General features: G+C 45.0%; 1 protein-coding gene across 1 annotated transcript in view; it reads left to right on the top strand.

Moving 5' to 3' along the window:
* Nucleotides 1-21,624, top strand: part of Hgd (homogentisate 1,2-dioxygenase) — a 48,547-nt gene extending 26,923 nt beyond the window's left edge. Inside the window, exons 5-14 of the mRNA XM_005344966.1 lie at nucleotides 227-286; nucleotides 2,132-2,223; nucleotides 4,186-4,220; nucleotides 5,034-5,113; nucleotides 5,993-6,092; nucleotides 8,144-8,268; nucleotides 11,753-11,857; nucleotides 13,995-14,121; nucleotides 18,636-18,817; nucleotides 21,287-21,624. Of these exons, the coding sequence (XP_005345023.1) occupies nucleotides 227-286; nucleotides 2,132-2,223; nucleotides 4,186-4,220; nucleotides 5,034-5,113; nucleotides 5,993-6,092; nucleotides 8,144-8,268; nucleotides 11,753-11,857; nucleotides 13,995-14,121; nucleotides 18,636-18,817; nucleotides 21,287-21,436 (1,056 nt within the window). The 3' untranslated portion in view covers nucleotides 21,437-21,624. The remainder of the gene's footprint in view (nucleotides 1-226; nucleotides 287-2,131; nucleotides 2,224-4,185; nucleotides 4,221-5,033; nucleotides 5,114-5,992; nucleotides 6,093-8,143; nucleotides 8,269-11,752; nucleotides 11,858-13,994; nucleotides 14,122-18,635; nucleotides 18,818-21,286) is intronic.
* Nucleotides 21,625-25,253: the final 3,629 nt, after the last annotated feature.

Consider the following 25,253-nt stretch of genomic DNA (forward strand, 5'->3'; position numbering starts at 1 on the left):
AGAGAGAGAGAGAGAGAGAGAGAGAGAGAGAGAGAGAGAGAGAGAGAGAGAGCCCCTTTAAAGAAATGGTGGCTAATCAATAATTCCAACAGAACAAAATCACAAATGGCCAGGACCTCGCAGAGGGAGCAGTTGTTCTTTTTTTCTCTGTGGATTGAATCTATTTAATAATCCTATGGCCTCTCCCTGTGAAGTCATTTTCCTGTGTGGGTATTTCTTTTTCCAGCTTAGATGGAAACCGTTTGAGATTCCAAAAACGTCTCAGAAGAAAGTGGACTTTGTGAGCGTAAGTCAATCTTCTCCATGCCTTCCCGGTGCCCTCCTGTGTCCTGCGGTGAGCTAGCTAACCATCTGCTGTTGGAATGCCAAGCAGAGCAGCCTGAACCGGATGCAGCAGAGACACCTGTGTGTAGCATGGGGGCTGGCTGAGGGATGTCTTAGTTACAGGCGCCATATGGCTTCTGACACCACAGAGCACCCAGGAGTATTTGACCTCACAGAAAGGCCAAGGAGAGTAAAATTTCCTCCCTCCAGCACTTCTTTGCATCAGAATGGGCACTTGTAACCTTTCTGGTTCATAGCGCCTTTGATGGTCTGGTGACACCTGTTTCTTTTATGTATTTATTTATTTTGTTGTCGCCTTTAATTTGGGGGTTTGGGGTTTTGTTTGTTTGTTTGGCTGCTTGGTTGGTTTGGTTGAGACAGGATCTCCCCCGATAGCTCAGGCTGGCCTTGAACTCACAACAGTCACGTTCCCTCAGTCCCAGGAGCTGGGATTACTGCCATGAGCCGCTCTGCCTGGCATAACCTGTGTTATTTGACTGGGTAATATAAACTACATCAAATTACACGGACAATTACATTGAAATGCAATGGTAAAAATATTTCAAGAAAATAAATAGTATTTGTTTTATAGTTGCACGACGCCTCCTAGTTAATGTACTAGATCATAAGACCTATGGGGGAAATCCGCTCACTGTAATATGAGCCCAAATGATGCTTTGGGATGCCTGTAATGAAGGCTATAAAAATGTCCCTGTCATTGACGAAGTGACAGCACTTCCGGTACTGCTGCGGTTTGCTGCCTGCGTTCATAATGTTTGAAGGAGACGATAAATTCCACTCGGATAGTAAAAAATAAGGACAAACTATGTTCCTATCCGAGAACTTGAAATCCCTGAAATGGATGCCGGGGCTAAGATGACATCAACTCAGGTGGCTACCTGATAAGTACAGTGCCAACTGGCTGCCCTCCTCGATAGTTACAAATGTTGGCAGTATGGCGACACCTGCACCACAGCAAGGAGTGTGTGGGAGAAGGGACAGGAGCTGTCGGGGGGGCCAGTGCTCCAGGAGGGCAGAGGAGAGTTCTGCAGGCCAACTTGGCTCGAGTCTTCCTTAGGGAAACTCCAGGTGCCCCGTGTTAGCCCAAACTGTATCAATCATCTTGAAGCTTTCATCCTTAGAAGTGTCCCTGTGGCTTGTGAGGACACACTTTAGTAGACCTCAAACTTATCAGTTAAGTGACACTAGAAAAACAAGTTCCCTTCCTGTCTATGGGGATCTGAGGAGCAGAGCCCTCTCTGTTTGGGCTCCCTACCTGCCTGTTGGGGGCAGAGCAATGTTAGAAGTCAATCTGTCCTGTAAACGCTCCCCCCTGTGCCCCCCCTCCCCCCAGTGTCAGGGCTTCTTGCACTGTGGGTTATCCGGTCCTATAGCAAAAGGACTTGCAGTTAGTCACAAGGTCTACTCTGCTCTGCTCTGCTCTGGGAAGAGTAGCCTGGCTTTCTCCACAAGAGAGACTGCACCAGGGTGGGGTAGACTTGAGGGGCACTAAGTGTCACGGGAAGCTTCAGATCTTCTCCCCCTCCCTCAAGCCTTCTACCAGGTCCCAACTCCTTCCTCCGGGTTTATCATAGTGATAATCAAATGTACGTTCTGTAAGTTCATCTGACTTGGCCATTATGGCTTCAGACAAGGTTGCCTAGGATCTAGGATGGGACACAGCCCACCAAGTGTAAGTCAAGACATTTCAGGCAGCCTAGCTCCCAATGCCTCCTGGGACATTCTCTCAGGGGCCAGGGAGAGGGCTGGTCCCTTAATCACTCCCCCTTCTCCCCTGCTCTCTCAGGGGCTGCACACCTTATGTGGAGCTGGAGACATCAAGTCTAACAACGGGCTTGCTATTCACATTTTCCTGTGTAACACCTCCATGGAGGACAGGTAAGAGGTTCAGGGCTGGGGCATGATAGACCCATCCCTCGGGGCCTGTTGGCCAGAGAGTGGAGGACTAATAGAGTCCCACACGCACAAACACTGCTCTCTGGTACTTGCTCCCCTCTCGGAGAAATGTTGGCGTGTGTTTCTTGATAATGATATCAAATACGAATCTCTATTTTGACTGGCTCTTAAGACATAGACAAAAATGTCTTGTAACAGCGTAGGCAGAAAGGAGAGGTTAGGACCATGTGATGAAGAAGTTCAAGTAAGTAGAACTAATTTAAATTTTAATTTTTAAGATTCCCTAGTATTTTCCTTTTGGGCCACCAACCAGGTTCCAGATCATAACACAGGGACTTATTAGTTTTGAATGTTTGGCCTAGCTTAGGCATGTTTTTTGACTAACTCTTTTAACTTAAACTAACCTTTTTTTTTTTTTTTAATTTACCTTTTGTCTTGGAACTTTTTACCTTTTTTCTCCTTCTGTATATCTTACTTTCACTGCTTCTAATGTCTGTCTGTCTGACTGCTGCCTGGCTTTCTGCCCCTCCTATCCTTTCTCTGCCTAGTTATTGGCTGTTCAGCTCTTTATTAGACCAATCAGGTGCCTTGTGCAAGCAATGTGAAACAAATGCAACACATTTTTATATAATTAATCACATATCTTTATATCATTAAGCAAATGCAGCATATATCAACAAACGTAACATACCTTTACACAGTTAAAGAAATATTCATAGCATATACAAATATAACACATCTTTACATAGTGAAAATAATATTCTACCACACTCTAGGGCTCACGTCCAAAGTCACATGACAAGAGCAGTTGTGAAGGCAAAGTATCCGTGTTAGCTGATAACTGGTAGCTCTGTGGAAGCTCAGTGTTCCTGCACATAGAAGTTTCCATGTTGTTTTTGTACAGGGGGGTGCATGTCATAGCACATGTGTGCAGAAGACAACTTAGGGACAATGGCGGGGGGAGTCCCTTCTTTTCTTCCACCATGTGGTCCCAGGTTTCAAACTCAAATCCTCAGCCTTGGTAGCAGGTGCCTTTACCTGCTGGGCTATTTTACCGGTCCCTATAGTCTGCTTTCTTTTCAATATGAAAAAGTAAGTGACATTTCTACCTTTTCTTTGGAAAGGAGACTATCATGGCAGCTTTGCACACAACCCTAGAACTACACCATTGTGCCTGAAGCCTAAATCTGATCTTGCTGACTTAACGAATTTGTGTGAGCTGTTCAAATCTTTAAAATATTGTTTTTATTTTTATTTTATTTTGTGTGTCTCGGTGTCTTGCCTGCACCATATGTGCCTGGTGCCTGTGGAGGTTAGAAGAGGGTGTTGAACCCCCTAGCACGGGAGATAGGGACAATTGTGAGCCACCATGGAATTGCTAGGAATAGAATGTGGGTCCCCTCGAAGAGAAATAAATACTTGTAACTGCTGAGCCATCTCTTCTGCTCCAGCTGTTCTACTTTTGAATCATGAATCAAGGCCAAGATCACAGCCCTGTGAGACACTGAAGACCCCTCTTTGGGTCTAGCTCTGTATCAGGTCACCTCCCTTCTCTCCACTTACGTCCCAACGGCCTCCCTTTAGTTCTCTCAAGAAGGCCTTCTTGTCCCATTGTACCTAAGCCTGCTTCTGCTTTTGCCTGGAGTGTCTTCTCTTGCCGAAATGATGCCATTGGCTCTCTTGTCAAATGTCCCATCTGTAGGGAGGCCTTTGCTTTCTCCCCAAACCAGCACAGGTCCCCAATCCTTCCCAGCACCAATGTGCCTCGCAGTGACGGAGGTCCGCAATCTGCCTTTCCTGTTGCACTCTGCTGGATTTTTAACTGTGCGAGGGGGGGCTTCTCTCCCGTGGAAGGCACTAAATGATAATTTGTGGGACGAATAGATGTGTCCAGATTGTGTTAAAACCGAAAAGAAATCGCAGGAAGTCCTCTGTCTCTTTCAGATGCGTTTACAATTCGGATGGGGATTTCCTGATTGGTAAGTTCCTGAGCAGGAAGACTGACTGAGCCCTGCGCTGCATCCCAGGTTTTGTCGTTGTTATTATTGTTGTTGTTTCGCATTTCACTTGCCTGAGTTCTCCCAACTGTTTTATTAAACGAAGAGCCATCTCCAGACACCACGGGTGGTCTGGAAAAGATTCCTAGCATCTTCCAAGTGTCTAATGTATGCTCTGGGCTTTCTGCCTGTGGCTGTCTCTGTTGGGTGTCTCTCACGTGGGAGATGTTGGCAGCTGAAATGAAGTTAATAACGTATGGCTAACTTATTAGGAAAATTCTATTTGCTTTTAAACTCACCCAAGGAAAGCCCATTTGTCATCGATAACCACCACTCAGATTAAAAAAAAAATTATGAGACCATCTATAATGTTAAGGCCCATCAGAGGTTATTCTGGTTTTTCCATGGTGGTGTTAGCATCAGTATTGGGGTGCGAACATTTTCATGTAGTCGGGAGATATGCAGATGCCCAGCATTCCCATTGACATGTCAGAAAAGAGTGATTTTCCATGCTATGTCTATGACCCTTTTGGATCAGTTCACAAAAGTGTATATATACAAGCTCCTCTACAGGGGTCGGAGTGGGAGGGAAGACTGAGATTTTGAAGAACTTTCCAGACCGTCTAGACAGTAAAATAGTTAACTGACACTGTCAGAATATAACTTACTCCCAAGAGACACAATAAAGGCCTCCTCATTCACAATAACAACCAACTCCAGCCCTTAAGCCTTCAGGTTCTCCCTTGAACAGGGCGGCTCACCCTTGCACTGTCTTCTTTTTCTCCCTGTTGCCAGTTCCCCAGAAAGGAAAGCTTCTCATTTACACAGAATTTGGCAAGATGCTCCTGCAGCCCAATGAGATCTGCGTCATTCAGGTTGGTAATGAGCCCCCTCCCCGCTGCCTCTCCCTAATTGGGGAGCCATCAGATGTTTCAGCTACCGCTATTTCTAACGCTAAAATGTCTCTATCATGTCTGGGCAACAGGGAGGAATGTGAGTCACACAGTGGCTTCGGGGTGAGCGGCCCAGCGCCTGCTTTGTTTAATATAGCACACAATCCCAAAGCAAAGAATGTTTATCCCTTCTCTTCCCTAAATGTTTGTCATCTGCTTGACGCTGTATCAGAGAGAGGAGATGGTGAAGGTATTCAAAAAAAAAATTTTTTTTTTTGTGGCTAATTGGAAGCTGCTGTTATTTCTGGACCCAATGAGAGGTTATTGTGGGTACGATTAAGAATTAGATTTTTCTTTGTAACCCATCTTTAATCTGCTCGCCTTTCACAATTGTCTTGGTTAGGGTTTCTACTGCTGTCAGAAGATACCATGACCACGCAACTCTTATAAAGAAAACATTTAATTGGGATGGCTCACTTACAGTTTCAGAGGTTCAGTTCAATTATCATCACGGCAAAGAGCATGGTGGGTAGCAGGGAGCATGGTAGCGTGCAAACAGATATGGTACAGGATGCATCTCGACCAGAAGGCAACAGGAAGTTGACAGAGACACTGTGTGGTATCCTAAGGATAGGAAACCTCAAAACCCACCCCCACAGTGACACACTTCCTCCGACAAGACCACACCTACTCCAACAAAGCCACACCTCCTAACAGCAACCCTCCCTATGAGATTATGGGGGCCAATTAGATTCAAACTGACCACAACAACATGCCTGAAGCCACAGCCACTTTCCTTCTGCGTCTAACTGCAAGAATATGATTTATTTAAGAAGGCACGCTTGTGCTTCTGTCCTCCAGAGAGGAATGCGATTCAGCGTCGATGTCTTCGAGGAGACCAGGGGCTACATCCTGGAGGTCTACGGCGTCCACTTTGAGTTACCTGACCTGGGACCCATTGGTAAGCCTTCCGTCTAAGCCTCCCTTGAGATAGATGCATCTCTCTCCATCTCTCCCACTCTCACACCTCTCCCTCCAGACAACCGCCTCAGACCAAGTGCCTTCCTTTCAAATGCACGGATAACAGAAAATGACCCAAACCAATCTAAGTTTCTCTAAAATAACACCACCGAACAACGAGGGTAAAGGCATGTTATGGGTTTCTGGTTGGATACTATGTATTTCAAAGGACACCAAGGGGATCCCAAGAAGAGCTACCAAGAATGAGATCTGAGATTTGAGTAAATTCTTTTGGGTTTTGTTGTTTTTTGTTTGTTTGTTTTGGTTTGTTTTTTGTAAGTCAGGGTCTCTTATATCCCAGACTGATCTAACTCTCTCTCCAAGGATGGGAACAACGTTTAGCCTCTGATCCTGCTGCCACTCCTTCCAGAGTACTGAGATTTTAGGCGTTCGCTACCATGCCAGTGCCATGCAATGCAGAGGACTGAACCCAGGGCTTCAGGCCTGTGAGACAAGCACTGAGCTACATCCTTCCCAGCCCTGAGATTTGATTAATTTTTGATGGCACATTAAAGAGAAGAGGAAAGGGAACTACTTAAGCGAATACAAGCTAATGAGAATGTCAGTGAGCTGTAAAAATGGCCGGCCTGGGTTCTAGTCCCATGGAACAATGGAACGGACTGGGTGACACGTGACCTTTGAGCATCACAGTCCTTCTGAGCACACTCACGAAATCCACACACTTAACACACTCAACGAGTGTATCACTTCACGCTATGCAGGAGCTAGAAACAACAGCCCCTATGTGGTAGATTAAAATTTCCTGCTGTCCCTGCCCCTGCTCTTCCAACCGCTGAAGGCAGGGAATGCGGGAGGGGAGGGAAGATCTTAGCAGTAATTGTTCTTGAGCCTCCCTTGGAGAAGAAAAGGGAGCCCGGGAATTTGGCCCCTAGTTTCATCCTGAGCCGTACCTCCCAGTTCTTTCCTTCTGTGTCAACAGCTTTTCAGAGCAACAAGGACAGGCCAGCCTGTGCCTTCTGGTCACTCCCCTGGGGAACCAAATATTCAGAGGAAGGTGGGAGGCAGCAGAGAGGCAGCTGGAGCCATGGTGGGCCGTCTGTCATCCTGCCTGCCACCCACTCTTCCCACTTTGGTCTAGCTTCCTGCTGCTGTACAGGCAGCTGAGCCTTCAGGTTCCACGGAGCATGTTCCCTCTGGAAAATATATATAATTTACTAACCAGCTGGGGGCTCTTCTTTTTTTTTTAACCCCAGGAGCTGGAAATGATAAAACACTCCCCAGGCCTCTCCTCTCTGAGTTAAATTATGTTTTTGCACTTATGCTTTTTCATATTTTGTCTTTTGATTTATTTCCTTTCTCCGGAGGGAACACTCCCTCCTGTGCAAAGCTAAACAGGCAGGTCCTCAATTCGTTCTCTCTGAATGGCAGGCACATATTTTTCATGCTGGACAGCAGCTTTATAATCCTGGCTTTTGAGTTCTATCTACCGGGCAGAAGCCGACCTGGGACAATAGCTTGTAGCCTTTTTATAAGAGATCAAGGTCTAAGCATGTGTTGGAGAGAGTCTCCGGGCTTCCTTGGACAGAGATCTGCTGCTGTTCAAGCAACTCTTCCCCTCTCCTCCTCTCTGGTTCCTCCCTCGCCCTTTCTCTCACCCGTGGTAAATGAATAGTGATGTGGTAATGATTATAAAAATAACAAATGAGCCACAATCACTCTTCAACTTTAGAAAACAATGCTGCTTATGAGGATTTTTGAAATTTTCTGTTTTTCAACCAAAAACTCTTGGATCTTCCTGCAAATCTACCAGACTGAGATCCAGTAGATTCTGTTTTGCTTGGGATTGAACCTAGAGGCTCACATATGCCTGGCAGGCAGGCACTCAGCCATTGCCCCACCTGGGAATCCAGCAAGGGTTTTGATGATAATTTGTGGAATGGTTCTTGACACAGAAGAAGGCCTTCCCCTTTGCAGGCATCTTCCCTTTGACTCTGGAAATATCTAAATTGGGTTTGGATTACTGTGTTCTAGGAGCAAATGGCTTGGCCAATCCTCGTGATTTCTTGATCCCTGTTGCCTGGTATGAAGATCGTCAAGTGCCAGGAGGCTACACTGTGATTAATAAATACCAAGGCAAGCTGTTTGCTTCCAAACAGGTAAAGTACGACTGTTGGTAGCCAGGTCTGAATGTGGAGTTATGAAGCACCAGTTAAAAGCCAAGGCCAACATTAGGTACATTGCATATGTCCTTTTGTCTATTTTTGTTTGTTTGTTTGTTTGTTTTTCTAGGCAGGATTTGTCTGTAGCTTTGGAGCCTGTCCTGGAACTTGCTCTGTAGACCAGGTTGGCCTCGAACTCACAGAGAGGCAGGTGGATCTCGAACTCACAGAGAGAAATCCACCTGCCTCTGCCTCCAGAGTGCTGGGATTAAAGGCGTGTGCCACCACCACCCAGCACATCCTTTTGTCAGTACTACTGAGATACTGCAAATTACATACTGCTTGCCTTCCTAGTCATGAAAATAGGCCAGATAGCGATAATCACCCATGTCCCAGTAAGTGATAGAACCAGTGTTAAAACCCCCAACTGTTAGACTTTACAGGTTTCCATCTAGCAATGGAAATTTGGCACTATGCCGGTCTCTGGAAATGACATGGGGAACATGCCTTAGAGGCCACCTAAATAGGTTCTGAAAAAGAAGCTGAATCACCACAAAGATCAGCCAAGATCGATATTACTCAGTGACAACCTCATTTCAAATACAAGTGATTGGTCGTTGATCTAAAACAAAGAGAATTTGCTAACTAACTTCAACTATCCCAGGGACCTAGTAAACTCAGAACATGAAATCACAGGCAATAATATAAAATTAATTCTGAGAGATGCCAACATTCTGTCCCTTCTGAAAGAGTGTCATATGAAAAAAATATAATCTATGCTATAATACTATATGACTTCTTGTTCATTATTTTTTTTTTTGAGACAAGGTCTCATGTAGCTCAGTTTGGCCTTGAATTTTCCTTGTAGCTGAGAGTGACTTTGAACTCCTGATCCTCCTGCTTCTACCTTCCAAAAAAGGATATTTCGAGTGTGCCCCATCATGCCAGGCTATTACTATGTGTTATTACTTAACTTCTCGAGAGCAGAGTGTTAGAACAGATTAATCATATAATGAAAGTACCCAAATAGCCCTTCTGTTGCTATTGTCTGCTTTGTTGTTTTATTTGTCTGATTTGTTGTCTGCATTTGCATGGCACATGTTATTTTCCTTGACTAACACCAAAGGCCATGCCAACCAGCAGAGACTAAGCAGTCTGAAACTTCAGCTTAAGCCCTTAAGTCATGTGTTATCCTCATGTTCTCTGGGTCGGGATTTTTCAGAAGTGGTTCAGGGAATATTTGTATAGAAAGCCACAGAAAGCCTCGTTTACGATGCTTATGCCTACATGAATTCTCTCGTCTGGCAAAAAGCGTTAACCTCTGGAGAATCTGAAGAACAAATCTGCATGAGCTTTAAATATGCTCCCCAGACTATTATTATTTTACACTCAGTTGATAGAGGGCCGCCTTTCTGGCAGTAGCCAGCAGCTGCTGTAGAAAGAAAGCTTTCTACTTCCCAGGGGAGCTTTGTGATGGTCCCACTGGCCCATTCTCCACTGCCATGGTCTGTATCCTGGGGGACTGACATTTGTCCACAGAGTAGCCTGGGCTCCTTAGTCTACTGTCTGTTGTTTGGTTCAACTGGAAGAAACTTGATGACAGGAGAGAGAATAGTTGGACATTTCTTCATCGCTTCCTCCCTACTGAAGACATGAATAGGGCCTGGTCTATCTCCTGTTGAGTGGCCTCAGTGTGGGGAGTCAGTTCATTGCAACTTGTAAAAGCTGATGTGCACACATCTGCACCACCCTGGGTTTCAGCAGCATCATACTGGGACTCAAAACCAGGCACTCAGCATTGTTTCTTTGTGTTCTTTTTTTCACCAAAAACACATTATTAGGGGGAGATAAATATCATAGTGAGAGTATTCATAGCACAGATATCGGAAAATACTATAAATCAGAGCCTTGTTTCCCCCAAAGAACTAGCTACAAATATTTACAAATAGACTTTTCTTCATGGTTCTGGCTCCTGCCGGCATCCTATAACAGTACTTTCCTTTCTTTTTCTCATGACTAGGAATGCCAATGCCTTTCCACTGTGGTAAGGCTCAGGAACCTCAACACTTCTAAGATGGTTTCACTTAGCCCTAACCATGTTTTTGTGCATAGTCCCTTCCCTTATTTTTTTCTTTGTTCTTGAGAATATCATAATATCATAAATACAAAGACATATGATCATATTCAGCCCCATTTCCCCCTTTTCCTCTCTCCATATCCCCTTCAACACATCTAACTCCCAACTTCACATATTTTCACTTTTTTATTGTTTATACCCCCTAATTACAGTTAATGCTACCTATATGTGCATGGATGTAGGGCTACCCAGAGGAATATGGGAATCCTACCAGTGACACATCTTCAGTGCCTGGAGGCCTGGAGATCATCTACGCCATTTATAGCAGAATTTTGGCTAGCTTGCTCTTATGCACATCTTGCTGCTATGAGTTCATTAGTTTGGCAGCCATTCATGTATAGAAGGCAATAAATATTTCACTATATTCCTTCCCATCTCCCAACTCTTTTTTTAAATTTTATTTATTTATTTATTTATTATGTATACAACATTCTGCCTCCATGTGTGCCCGCATGCCAGAAGAGGGCACCAGAGCTTATTACAGATGGTTGTGAGCCACCATGTGGTTGCTGGGAATTGAACTCAGGACCTCTGGTAGAGCAGCCAATGCTCTTAACCATTGAGCCATATCTCCAGCCCCCCCATCCCCCAACTCTTATATTATTTCTGCCTCTCCTTCTTTCAAGATGGTCCTTGAGCCTTGGTCTGGCTGGGTGGGCATTGATACAGATGTCCCATTTTCGGCTGAGCATCTCCTATTCTCAGTATTTTGACCAACCATACACTCTGAAGTTTAGAATATTCTTTATAGGATCCTCCTCTGGATTAGATGCACAGTACCCATAAGGAAGATTATAATACCATAGCCCCAAAGTGATCTCCTACTCCAGATGAAACAGAGCACGGTGTCATTCTGAAATCTCAAACATGTAGACTGGGGCTCTTCACGGTGTCTTCTTCCACGAGCTCAACAGCAGACACTGTGTCTATGAGAAGTTCCTTTAGACAGCAAAACCCTGGAGAAATAGCACAGCAAGTGCCTGCTGCACCAGGAAACAGAGGGAAGCCCAGATTGTTTGAGAACTGCTGGCATCTACAGATACAGTTAAGTTAAAAATTGAAAAAGTACCGCTTGATGAGTGTGCTAGGCTTCGGCTGTACGCGTGATGGGCCTGACAGCTGCAGCCTCTGAACTGGAAAAGGGGTTAACGACAAAGTGAGGACCTATGAAAGGGTGTGCGAAGCAACTGCAGAATGATTATGAGCGACGATGCTCCCAAAGGATGGTCTAGTTAAATTTAGAACAATAGCAAATAAAAAGAGGTATGTCAGTAAGTACTGCAAGTCTACAGCTATGGAAATATTACATCCTAAGACCATGCTCTCCTGGTTTTTTGTGATTAGAGTGTCTCCCCATTCAATGTTGTGGCCTGGCACGGAAACTATACACCCTACAAGTACAACCTAGAGAACTTCATGGTGATCAATGCAGTGGCCTTTGATCATGCGGTAAGTCTGGGCCACACAGGAACCCTGGGGACCGGACAGCCCTTGACTGGGAGGGATCCAGAGTATACCTGTGGACAGTCACAGAGCTAAGGTTCTCAAGGTCATCCTTCACAGCCTCAACAGGGTCACCTGCTCTTTGGTGAAGGAAACATTCCAGGGCAAACGAGGAAGCCAGGAAATACCCAACCTAACTTACTTTACTTGAATGTAATCACAACTCTCACGGATGGGAAAAGAAAAACCTGCTAATGCTAATGTTGAAGGCAGGAGGGAGGGTCGTTTACAGACCTGGCTACCTTGCAAACTGTTCTGGCTGCCTCCCGCACCCTAGCCTCTGCTTCTGGCTGTGGTTGACTATGAAGAGCAAGGGAGCCCTCTTGTAAAGTTACGCAAAGGTTGAACACTTGATTCTTTTTTGTTTTAATTTTGTTTGAATTTAGTCATATTTTTTAGTCAATTAAGGGGCCAAGGATAAGTCCCTGGTCTACCATACAGGCTCCCGAGAGCCCAGATAAAGTGCTAGTTCTGTGACCCTGAGGGGAAGCTCATTCTGTAGTGTACTTCATAATAGATTAACTTAACCCACAAGCTGAGGGATAATTGGGGCAGAAGCCAGAGAGTCAGAGATAGAAGGATTACTCTGAGCCAATTCAGTTTCTCTCTGGGGGGGCCCAGACTTCCTTTCTGAACAACAGTGAATCTTAATAAAACCAAAGGGGAAAAAGAAAATCAAGATTCCAAGCCCAAAGCCTTGTGAAGAAGTACCCTGAGACCTTGGTAAAGCTCTATTTGAGCCTTCCTACCTTGTCTTCCTTTTAATAGTTTCCGACCATTTCCCCTGACAAATGAAAGGAAAAACGGTAACTTCCAGCAAGAAGAATTGGGTCGACTTTTTGTTTTGTTCATGGTTTTGTGTTTTGTTTTGGTTCTCATTTGAATTTACAGAGATTCACTCTTCTCTGTACTGCTGGGTGGTTATCTCCCCTAAATTCAGTCTGATCACCACTGTGGAAAACCTTTGCAGGCTCCCCATGATTTAGGATTAAGTCTGAGCTTGAAAGCATGGCATTTGGTACTCCTCACCATCTGGCCCTGGGCTCCTTTCTCTGGTATCGCATCTCACTCCTCCTTCATCCTTCACCGCATCCCTCTGGCTTTAACCTTCCCTTGCTTTACAAAAGTTCAGAGGACCTTGATATCTTTTCTATTTTCCCTGATAAAATCCCTCCCTCTGTTCCTCTTTTCTCCCCTACCTTTCTTTTGTTCACTTTTAAAGAGTTAGCTCAAGTCATAGGCCTTTGAGGCTTTCCCTGATCCTGTCACAGGAGATGAGGAAGGTGGCGCTTCCGGGAGAGGGCTGGCGGTCACCAGAACGCACTGCATAAATGCATGAAGCCATCAAAGAGCAAATTCAACAGAGAGTTATTTTGAAAAAGAAATAGCCACGTTCTCCTTTCCCCAATTAAAGTTAAAGGAGTAGAGAATAGATTGCCAATCTCTGAATCTCCCCGTGTCAGCACTGCTTCTGATAGTGACACAGATATCCATCACATTGAATCTTGGTCTTTCCACCTAGGAGTCTAAAGTTCTTGGAGAAAGTATAATCTCATCCTTCTGAGAGTCAACCAAGGAGTCAATCAAGTGTCAGAAAATTACTTAATTTTAACCAGTTCTCAGGTTTTTCCCGCCTGTGGACACCATCTGGACTCTGATGCCCTGCCTCCCCAAGAAGCATCCTGACCTCCACCCTAGGATGTGGATGCTGTTTTGTCTGTTCCCCGACCTTCTCTGAGCAGCACCAAGCTCCCTGCCACTCAGGCTGTGGGTAGAAGAAGTCAGGCACTCTCGCTGTCCATGCTGGAGGGAAATAGGGCGCCTCTAATGTAGACTCAGCAGGCTAAGACCACAGCTGCCAGTCCTCTTACCCTGCGTGAATGCATTTTGCTTCCATCACAGCAAGAAGGCAGCCACATGAATGATTACTTCAATTCAATCAGAGCCCAAATGTCTAAGTCTGACCTGGGTCACTTAATCAGAAAGTGTCACTTGAAAACACCTTCTTGTGCAGGTGACAAGCTGTCATGGCTCCCTCCCCTCCCAGGCATCTTACCTTCAGCCTCCTCTTATGTGTCTACAGGATCCTTCCATTTTCACAGTGCTCACGGCCAAGTCTACCCGACCTGGAGTGGCCATTGCTGACTTTGTCATCTTCCCACCTCGGTGGGGGGTGGCAAATAAGACCTTCCGGCCTCCTTATTACCACAGTAAGTCTCTCTGTTTCACCAGAATACCGCTGGACACTAGGAACAGCAAAGTAATGTGGCACTGGGGACAATGGCCAGGCTGTTCCTGGACCTCCTGATGTGCCTTGAATTTAGAATCCGGCCTCTCAGGCTACTCTTGGGCTTTAAGAGGCTCCAGCCTCACAGTATCTGCAGGGTGATTCGTGGACTGAACCTGGCTCCTGTTTCTCTGGCTCGAAAGAGAGACAGAAAGGTTGGAAGTCTGTGAAGCGAGACCGTGGAATTCAGATCTTTATAAAGGGTGGGGAATAGTTTGTTTGGGGAAACTACTTAAATCTGATCCGAGAACAAGTAAAGTGTTCCTTATTTAATTATTTTGACAAAACAAAGCAGACAGCTTTGGGAGATCAACTATTCTGGAAGATGGAGGTGTTGTTAATGAATTGTTTTCTTTGACAATTTCATCTGTGTGTATAATGCATTCTGACTGCCCTCACCCCCACCTTTTCTCACCTCCCCCATTCCACATATACCCCCTCATCTCTATTGATTTCTATCCCACAGTCCATTCTGGTTTTTATTTTATTTTTTTTGGGGGGGGGTTTCGAGACAGGAATTCTCTGTGTAATAGTCCTGGCTGTCCTGGAACTGACTCTTGTAGACCAGGCTGGCCTCAGAACTCACGAAGATCCAAAGATCTGCCTGTCTCTTCCTCCCGAGTGCTGGGATTAAAGGCCTGCATCACCACTGCCTGCCCGGCCCACATTCCATTCTTTTTGTTTCATTTGTGTCCGCCAGAGTTTGACCAAGACCTTCTCTATGACCTTGGGATTGAAACTACTCATTGGAGCCTGGGGGTAGACCAGTTGGTACAAAACTGAAGACAATGGCTGACCATCATGGAATCATGAAGTTGACTCCCTTTACCTGTACCCTCCATGAATGGCCTATAGTTCAGCAGTAAGGGATCATTTCCTATTAGCCCCCCCCCCAGAATTCATGACTGACCATTGAGAGGGCCTCTCCCTGACCATTAAGCGTCCCTGCCATGTGTGGGCCTTACACAAGTAACTGAAGCTCCTATGAGTTCCTAACTACACTGGCCGTTCTGTATGTAGAGGATGGTATTTACTAATCTACCTCCTATCTTCCAGCTTCTATGTTACTTCACTCTGTCTTCCCACAGCATCCCTTGAACCCTAGAAGGGATAGTATAAACACTTGCTCTAGGCTTCAGCTCCCATTTTCCACATATTTTCAGCATCTTGAGCAGCCAATGAGACTCTGAGTTCACCAGTGTCCACCGCAAACAGAAGCTTCTTTGAGTGGGGTTGAAGGCAGTTTCTGTCTGGGAAATGAACATGGATATTTAGAAGGAAATTTGACATTATGTCTATGTAGTTAAATGTCAGTAGTAATTTTCCTTGCAGGGCCTATGACTTCCCAAGGCTTGGGTTTTGACCAGACTTCCAGAACCAAGCAAAGGATCATTCTATGACACAGGCCTCAAATCTAGAGAGCAGTTGTTTACCCCATGGTAGTCATGCCACTACTGCACGTATAGGCACATTTCACCAGCAGGTTGATGGTGCAGAGCTGGTAGAATTGGTAGAATTCACTAATGGGTAAGATCATTTGATAGCTTTCCTTCCCCTCCCCACCAGTCACCAGCACAAAGAAGAAGGTGATTCAGACAAATTCAGTTTTATTTTAGTTGTATTATTAAGACTAATGATTGTTGGCAAGTTTGTAAGGCCCTACTATAAGTTTTTTTCAAAGTATTAACTTATTTGGGTTATAACAGCAGCAAGAGATAGATAATATCAATTATCTCCCTCTCTGTTTCCCTGAAGATGAGACCGTCACAGAAAGGAAGCCATTCTCCAGGTCTCACGGTTAGTTGAGTGGCAGGGTCAGGATTAAATTGCAGATTGTCTGATGCCAAAGCAGACACATGTGACTGCTAATTGATGCGGCTAATGCTGTGGCCTGTGCATAATCCACGTCTAGGAATATTTATCCAGTCAGTGAATGCATTACCACGAGTGAATAAATACACTGCAGCTGTGTTTAATGCGGTTGACATTTTTAATTGTGCAAATTAAACAGGTCAAGGTACAATTCTGCTTTCAGGAGGATTTTACATTTTTTTTTGAACATAGAGGACTGGAAAGGCTGCATTGTGCATTTTCAGCCGGAACAGTCTAGAAAACAAATGATTTTCCATAGGTAACTACAGAACCTTCTGTGTATATGAGTTCCTCTCTGTAACAGTTCCCAGGTACCAGAGCTTCATGGTGGACAGATGGACTGAATAGGCAGTTTAAGCATTTGGGGGGTGGGGGGAAGAAAGGCTGCCGGATGAAAGAGGGCCACTTCACAGTCAGATGACAGCCAGCATGCCCCTTCAAGGTCACCATCAAGAGTACCCTTTCCCTTTCAAGTTTATTCTCAAGCTTCTCTCTTCCAGAGTTTAATTCGTTGGCTTTAAAGTAGAAACTCAGAGGCTGCCCTTTGAACTAGGACGCCAGAGGCTTCTGACCCAGAGGTCTACAGACTTTCTGTTGAAAGCAGTGGTGGAGGGCTCGTCTCCCCTCCTAGGTAGAGGGACAAAAACTGCACTGCTGTGCTCCGGGCTCCCGGTTCACTCCTTAATCCCCTTTGTACTGCAGAGCGCCTGAAACAGTGGTCCTTGCCACACGCCTCCTATGATGTTTTTAATGACTTGTCCCCAAACACCATCTCATAAAGATGTGGTGCCCTGAGTTGGTTTGGAAAAAAAAAAAAAAACCACACAGAACCCGAAGTTAGAAATTAGTTTTATCAGAGATATGAAAATATCACTGTAGCGATACTCCAAATCTTTGTTACTTTGATGTGACTTTAAGGGGAATTGGAGAATTATTTCTGTAGAAATATTGCCTCTAGTCATTTTAATGCACCTGAGTCAACTAGAGCCAGCTTTAATCAGGAAGGCAAGGTCTACCCTCCCACTGTCCTTTGAAACATCAAAAGCCATGTAGAATATCTTCACCCAACTCATTGCTAACTAAATTCACATTCAGATCAAAACCAAATTCTGTCCTGTTCTTTTCTTAAAATTAAACTGTGAAGGTGACCTTGGCAACACATAGTGCAGTGAGGAATGTGACTGCAGACTGAAGCTCTGCGCAGAACTGTTCTTAAATCACAGTGTCTTAGCTGGACAGTGGTGGCGCACACCTTTAATCCCAGCACTCGGGAGGCAGAGGCAGGCAGATCTTTGTGAGTTTGAGGCCAGCCTGGTCTACAAGAGCTAGTTCCATGACAGGCTCCAAAGCTACAGAGAAACCCTGTCTTGAAACCCCCCCCCCCCAAAAAAAAAGAAAAGACAACTCAGTTTCTTAGGGCTTCCATTTGCTTCTCTTCCTTTACCTGCTTTTGGAGATGCATGTGGGGCTATGATCTGGGCCTCCCTTTTTCCTCAGGGTTGCCAACTGTTTACTTTTAGGGCCTGGAGCAGTGTGTTGTGTAGGTGGCAGGGGATGAGTGACTGCTCAATTGACTGTAGAAGTGTTGTGGTACCTGCTTGTATTTCACATGGAGAGAAGAAGAACATGGCCCTGGCCTGTCGAGTGTTTGACTTTGCCAGGACTGTCACTTCAATGTCACATGCCCAGCACCTTCCATCTTTCCACAGGACAGACAAGGAGCAGCTCTGAGCAGGTCATTTCTTAACCCTCTGTGTCGCACAGTAGTTAGACTAGTATCTCTATATTCTGAGTACGGGTGGAGGGGCAAGCGAGTGGCCTGGGAAGCAGACAGATGACTGGATTGGCAGAGGTGGAAAGGTATCTGCATTTACCCAGGTGTCAGATTTTCTTCATTCTTGCTGTTAGGTTTTCGTCATGTTGAGAAAGAGTTTTATTTCACCAAAAATAAAATACCAAAAGAAAGGAAGCAGAGTGGACTTTGTCAAATTCCTTGTGACTCCTAAAGGCGATGTAAAAAATGTCCACTTAATTATAAAAGAATAAAAAACCCTGAGAACTATTCAATAACAAGATAGGTTGCTCTGTAGAGCCTTCCATTCATTGAAGGCATGCAAGCAGAGCCCAGGAAGTAATCCACAAAGAATCATGTAGAAATGCCCTCTGTCTGGAGTAGAAAGAAGGATTATTTCCAAAGTTCAGATTTCGGGGTCCAAGAGAACAGAAGAATAAGATTCTATCCTGTTCAGATTCGGTTATCTGTTATTATGAATCAGTGTTTTACAGAAACCAGCCATCTGCCTCATAGCTTATCACTTGATAATGGAGTATAGATCTAGAGCTTGTCCTCTGTCATTATCTTCACACACACACACACACACACACACACACACACACACACCACTTTGATCTAGACTGGGAACCAGAAATGTGGTGAAACCATGTACTATTGTGGAATTCTTTGGTGAATTTGAAATATGAGACCTGTAAACCTAGAAGAAATACTATTTTTTTTCATGGGTCTAGCCTTGGATAATAAAAATGCCACTGCTTCAACCTTCCCAGGGAACTGCATGAGTGAATTCATGGGACTCATCAAAGGTCACTATGAGGCAAAGCAAGGTGGATTCCTGCCAGGGGGAGGCAGCCTGCACAGTGCCATGACCCCTCACGGTCCGGATGCAGACTGCTTTGAGAAGGCCAGCAAGGCCCAGTTAGCACCCGAGCGGATTGCTGATGGTACCATGGTAAGCAGCCTGATGTGTCAGGGGCCTGCCTCTGGGCTCTGAAACTTCAGTAGAGGAAAGCAGCTCTTTCCCGTCTCTCCGAAGTCACAGAGGTGGAGTGGGGGAGGGTTTTGTGTCTATGTGTGCACGTTAGAAGTCCACATACATACAGCCGTATGCACCCTAGACTTCTGGTGTGATAGTGTAGGAGTTTGACAGGGAGTCAGACCAGTTCAAATCCCAGCTCTTAATTCCTATGTAAGCTCGCCACGCTTCATTTTCCCACCTGTAGAGTGGATATAGTATCCAACCCAGAGGACATCTGCGAGTTATAATGCCCTATGGAGTGTTCAGTAACTTTAAATGCAAGTAAGCATTATTAATACTCTTTGAAGGGTCTTGCCATATCTAAATGCAGCCCTGTCCCAGAGTATTCTGTATGGGAAGCAATCCCGAGGACAGAGGAGGCAAATGTCACCTTCAGCCAGTTCCGAAAGCAAAGGAGGGTCAAGCAGTTTTTTTGCCTCGCTATAGTCAGGGCTGGTGACAGCAATTCTCAGTTGCTTTTTTCATTTTCTTTGTTCTCCTTTGGCATGGGGTGAAGCTGATGGGATTTAAAGCCTGCTTTGTATTCCTCTTGTGTCCAGCTGTAAACACCGAGGCGGAACACAATTGCAGTTGGCCCCGGTACTTGATTTTATTTTATTTTATTTATTTATTTTTTGAATTCTTGGAAACAGACTTACTGGACCACAAGAAATAATTTTATGCTAAACCATATGCATGCAGACTTGCTGCACATTTTAAAACAAATGCCTTCAGTGCTACATGGTTTAACACCCACAGCACAGACCTGCTTGACGAAAAGCCTGGCTTGTACACTCCCCAGCATTAACTGTCCAACCTGTCCTGTGGGGTTTGCTTTGAGGCCCGAGTCCAAGGCCAGAGCTTCTTTTATAGAAAAAGGGACACAGAGCCCTTCCTAGCTCCTTAGCCTAGGCTCCGTTACCCCTTTCGTGAGCCTCCTGGGAGCATCTACAGGAACCCACAACTCTGTGAGACAGTTCAATGATCTCCGGCTTTTGCCTCTGACAGCCCTTGAGCGTACACAATCCACCCTAGTGTTGTTCGTCAATAACCCTCGGGCCTCCAAATGGGCTTTTGAAAGCCGTGCTACTCAGAGCAATGTTCCACAATAGTGAGGTACAGGGCTGTTTTTCACATGCAGTAAGAACGTGAGTCTAAGACCTGGATTGCCAGTGAGATGGAGCTGACTTGGGAAGGGGATTAGGATGGTAAGGGGCTGGGTTTCTGGAGGTCCAGAATATCTGGAGGGCACCCTCCACAGGCACTTGTATGCATGTGTGCATCCTCACCTCCAGAGATACACACATACACATAAATAGAAACTTTACCGAGACCTAACTTTATGTCTTCCTTACCCTTTCCCATCATATAATGCAGACACAGAGCAGTCTGCCATAGTCTTATTCCAGTGGGCAGTGATTTATATGATCTTTCACGGCTCAGCCTGATAGCAAAACTCACAGGAAGTCGGCAGAAGACCACATAATAATGCCTGTAACATTTACCCTCATGTGTGAGTAGGGCTTTAAACCTTCGCGTTCAAAGGTATAGGGTTCAGGCAAAGACACACACCTCCACTGACACAGACTAGGAGAAATCCATGTGTGAGAGACCCCAAACATTAATGCAGGTGTTCTCAGTGGTGTCGCAAAAGGATAATATAATTTTCCTTTGGCCTGTCTAGAGGGTTTTTAATTTCTTAATGAAAGCAAAACTAATTGTAAGGTTTGGGTTGTTCACATTATTTTACAAAAGACACTATAGATAGAAAAATCAACCACTGATAAAAAGCTGAAATGTCTAGTCTATATAGAATATTTTTCAGTTTCTTTCTACTGTGGCCAGAAACATCCAGAACACAGTGGGGTGTGCGGCATCAGTCCCTTTATGGACCATCTTCATTTGCTTGCCTTTCTTCTTTTTCCTTTTTCTGAGCTGAACTCTTGGTCAGGCTCCTGAAGAAACAGGTTAAGACCTCAGTTCTACCATCAGTTACCCCCTTAGACAAGCCACCTCTCAGCTCGGGGCTTTGCTCCTTCCTTTGTGAAGTAAAAGTATGCCCTACATATCAGGACATCACCACGAGTGATGGTCCCCGAGAAGACCCCAGGATTCTCCCACATCTGCCTTTGGAAATAAAAACTTTGCCTCCAGACTGCTATGAGCAAGGCTAGTTCCACACTCAGGGCCGTAAGTAGATAGAAACCTTGTAGACATCTTCATCAGCTTATACATGGTAAGCCAGATCCAGAACCTTAGGCTCTTGTTTTCCCTCATCATGGCAGTACGTGTGACCACAATTAGTCCAATGTTTTGTTCACCCATACCTTCTCTACGTATGTAACTAAGCACACTCTATTATCCCCTTACTGCTTCTTCTCGTCTTCATCTTCTTTCCTCCAGGCATTTATGTTTGAGTCTTCCTTGAGCTTGGCAGTCACCAAGTGGGGACTCAAGACCTGCAACTGTCTGGATGAGAACTATTACAAGTGCTGGGAGCCTCTCAGGAGCCACTTCACCCCCAATTCCAGGAACCCCACAGGATCTAAGTGAGACCGAAGCCTGCTCCTGTAATTGAGAATGGATTTGCCTGGTTCCCTTGAGAATCTCACACCCTCTGGGGACACAGGGACTCACTTTTCACAGTCAAGGAACTCAGCGTGTTTGTGGAAACGCATTTGGAAATGTCTGTGGCTTTCTGTTCCTCAAGTAAATACGTGTTCTGTGGATGTTGCAAATGATCATTTTCTCATCTCTATGTCCAGGACTGGTGGGCCAGAGAAGCCCATGTCTGGAAACTCGGGCTGGGAGCACTTCCCATGGGCTTTACTCTTAAGATCACAAGTACAGGAATCTGTAGAGACTATGAACCAGGCAGTCGTCTAAACCGTGTGGATACCCAGGACAGCAGGCATCTAATTCTGGTAGTCATGTACAGTGAAATTAGACAAGAAGTTCAGCAGCCGCCAAGAAGAAGCAGTAATCCATTCACTTTAGGGGAATAGCTGTCTGGGGATGACCGGGTCTGGGTTTCTCTGGTCTTTGCAGGAAAGGTCCTGTGGCCTAGGAAACTCGTTGGCCTCCTTGAGTGGAGACAGTCTGTTATCCTTCTATTTATTCGTTTGTCAATCCATTTGGAAATCTTGTGTGAAATCCCTCTTACCAACCTTAGAGCGGGGTGCTGTGGATGAACGGTTGAAATGGAAGAATCATTCTTGGGAGAAAGAGCCAACAGAAACTGATACCCAAGGAGAAGGTCACATTGAAAATGAGGCATGATTGTCTAGCGAGCTGAACACAACTTATAAAGCTTCCTCTATAAGGTCAGCGTCCCTCCCAGGACGGGGCTGCCAGAGACTTTGGAAGTGGGTTGACTGTGTTCTCCTTGGGTGCAAAGATATACAAGTCAGAACAGAAATATGGAAAGGGATAGCTGCCCTGACTTTGATTTTACAGGGTTAGCATATCCATTCTGCTTCGTTGCCATGGCAGCAACTTAAATTCGCTGCTATCAAGTTTTCCTCTAATAATACGTGGTGAGAGTCATATGTTAGGACCTAGGGACTAGACTGCCAGATGAAATACAAGATACCCAGCTAAATTTGAATTTCTGACAAACCATAAATAATTTTGGTAATAACTATGTCCTATTCAGTTCTTGGACAGCCTTATACTAAAACATGATTTATGATTCATCTTATCTTCGTAATTAACTGGGAAACCAATATTTCCCTTTGCTAAATCTGGCAACCCTACTAGAGATATCAAGGATATAGATATGATCCTGGCCTGTACAAAGGTTGTATTCTAGTGAGGGAAATAGATAAAATAAGCATACAAAACCATTACAAGCATGCCAGATAAAGACAAATAGATGGGAGTATAACACTGAAGGAGAAAGCCTTTCTGTGGAAAGTTAGGTCCCAGTGAAGAAGGGACATTTAGCCAAACCTAAAGACGAGGAAGGAGGCAGTCATTGGGAGTCGGGGTGGAATGAGAAGGAGAAACAAGCCAACACCTTCTAGATTTAAGGAACTGAAAGAATTGGAAGTGAGTTCATAAAAGGAAGAGAACAAACAAAAGGGAACAGCCACCACCAAAAACCTGGCATTGTCCTGAATTAATGAGGGACAGGGAAAGGAAAGTGTCTGCTTTTGAATGGGCATGAACGGACTTGTGGGAAAAGGAGCTGAGAGCAACCCTGGGGTGTCTTCTCAGTCTGTGGAAGTTGTCCTGTTGTGGTCTCAGTCTGTGGAAGTTGTCCTGTTGTGGTCTCAGTCTGTGGAAGTTGTCCTGTTGTGGTCTCAGTCTGTGGAAGTTGTCTTGTTGTGGTCTCAGTCTGTGGAAGTTGTCTTGTTGTGGTCTCAGTCTGTGGAAGTTGTCCTGTTGTGGTCTCAAATAAGCAAACGAATAGATAAGGCACAGGTATCTTTAAGGGTAACTTGGTAGACTTTCCCAAAGTTTTTAAATGTAACAGAATTTTTATTAATAATTAAACATCATTGCTGGGTAGTGGTGGCACATGCCTTTAATCCCAGCACTCAGGAGGCAGAGGCAGGTGGATCTCTGAACCTGAGGTCAGCCTAGTCTGCAGTGAGAGTTCCAGAACAGCTAGGGTTACACAGAGAAACCTTGTTTGTGGGGAGGAACAAAGAAAAGATAGAAAATAAATGATTAGAAATAAAAATAATTAAGAAGCTAAAAAAGTTATTAAACATAGTTACAAAGCAAAGCTACTTTCAAACATGTTTTCAAATGAAAACTGAAGCTGAAGCTTATGCCCCAATGCCAATCACCATCCAGGCCCACTGGCTGCTCTCAACTGCCGGTCCCCACCCCTCTTCCTGATGTCAGAACCCATGAAGGTCCTGGGGAATGATTGAGCCTGGACCTAGCTCTCAGGCAAGAGCAAATGTGAACCTGTGAATAAAGATGGAAGCTCTCTTGCCCTGTACCTCTGAAGTTTGTATTCAGCTCTGGTTTTCTGCAACTCCTGAAAGGATCAAGCTCCACGTAGGGCAACTTTCTGGCTACTGCACCTGTTGTTTACCCCAATCTCTTCCCTTTCACCCCCAATCTTCCACTAAAGTAGTTTATCCACAAGCCCGGCCTTCCCTCCATACACTCATTCCAACCCTACTCTGCCCCATAGCACCTCAGCTCTGACCTTTTGTCACCCTGTTAGCTGGGTGACCAGATGTATGTGCGACCTGAGTCTCCATGCACTCAGCACTTTGAACTTTATCTCTCCACTTACAGCAGCGATCCGCCAGCCTGAGACAGGATCTCACCAGGCCAGACTGTTCACACTAATTAACTTTTTTTTTCAGTTTCCTTCTGTGTGTCTCAGATCAGTTAGGAAAATTTGTGTCATTTCCTTAATTTTCCAAGATGCTCCTCAAAAAAAATTGCCATCTTTTTGCTTGGAATGAAAAACTCCAAAGAACAGAAAGCACCCTGATTAAGTTTCTTCTAGTGACAGGAGGATTTCCTGCCAGACCTCCTTGGCATCTCTGTATACTTTGCCATTTAGAAGCAAGTGTAACAGCAGCCACCCTTTTCAGTTCCTTTCTGAAAGACTTCCCACAGTCCAGGCTACTGGAAATGTCTCTAGACCAGTGATTCTCAGCAGGGGCCATCCTGCTCCTCTTCCCCAAATACAACACATCCAGTTGAGAGACATCTTTTGGTTGACACAGCTGGAAAGGGAGCTGTAGACATCCGGTCCTCTGATAAGTACGCTGTAGTGCACAGCACAGTCACACCCAACAAAGAACTCTCAGATGCTAGATGTGAACGAACAATGGTTCTCAGGGTCAAGTGTGCATTTGGGGGCTCGTAGCATCTTAAAGTGCCCAGGCTACACCTCAAACCAAGCAATTAGAAACACCAGGGATGGGACAAGGCTATCGGCACTTCAGTTAAAACCAGCAACGAAGGTACTTCTGTTTCCAGGGTCAACAGAAGAAAGACTTGGGGAAAACCCAAAGGCTCTGTTTTCCAGTAAACAGAATGGACAGGAAGGCAGGGGCATCGTGTAAGAAGTTTACTCAGGAGTAAGGAACACTGAGGATAGTACTTACCTCCTAGCACTGCTTAAAGCAGGTATATAAGTTCAGGTCAGTACATTACTTAGGGACTGGAGAGATGACTTAATGGTTAAGAGACCTGACTGCTCTACCAGAAGATCAAGAGTTCAGTTCTCAGCACCCACGTGGGCAATCTACAGCAACCTGTAATAGTGGGATGAACCTATCACAACATAAGCACCATAAAACAAGTGCTATTACTTCTTGTGGGGTTTGGGGAAATTGTTGCTCTTTTTTTTTTTTTTTTTTGAGACAGGGTTTCTCTGTGGCTTTGGAGCCTG

Source organism: Microtus ochrogaster, chromosome 2 (assembly GCF_000317375.1).
Source record: "Microtus ochrogaster isolate Prairie Vole_2 chromosome 2, MicOch1.0, whole genome shotgun sequence".
Classification (NCBI taxonomy): Eukaryota; Metazoa; Chordata; class Mammalia; order Rodentia; family Cricetidae; genus Microtus; species Microtus ochrogaster.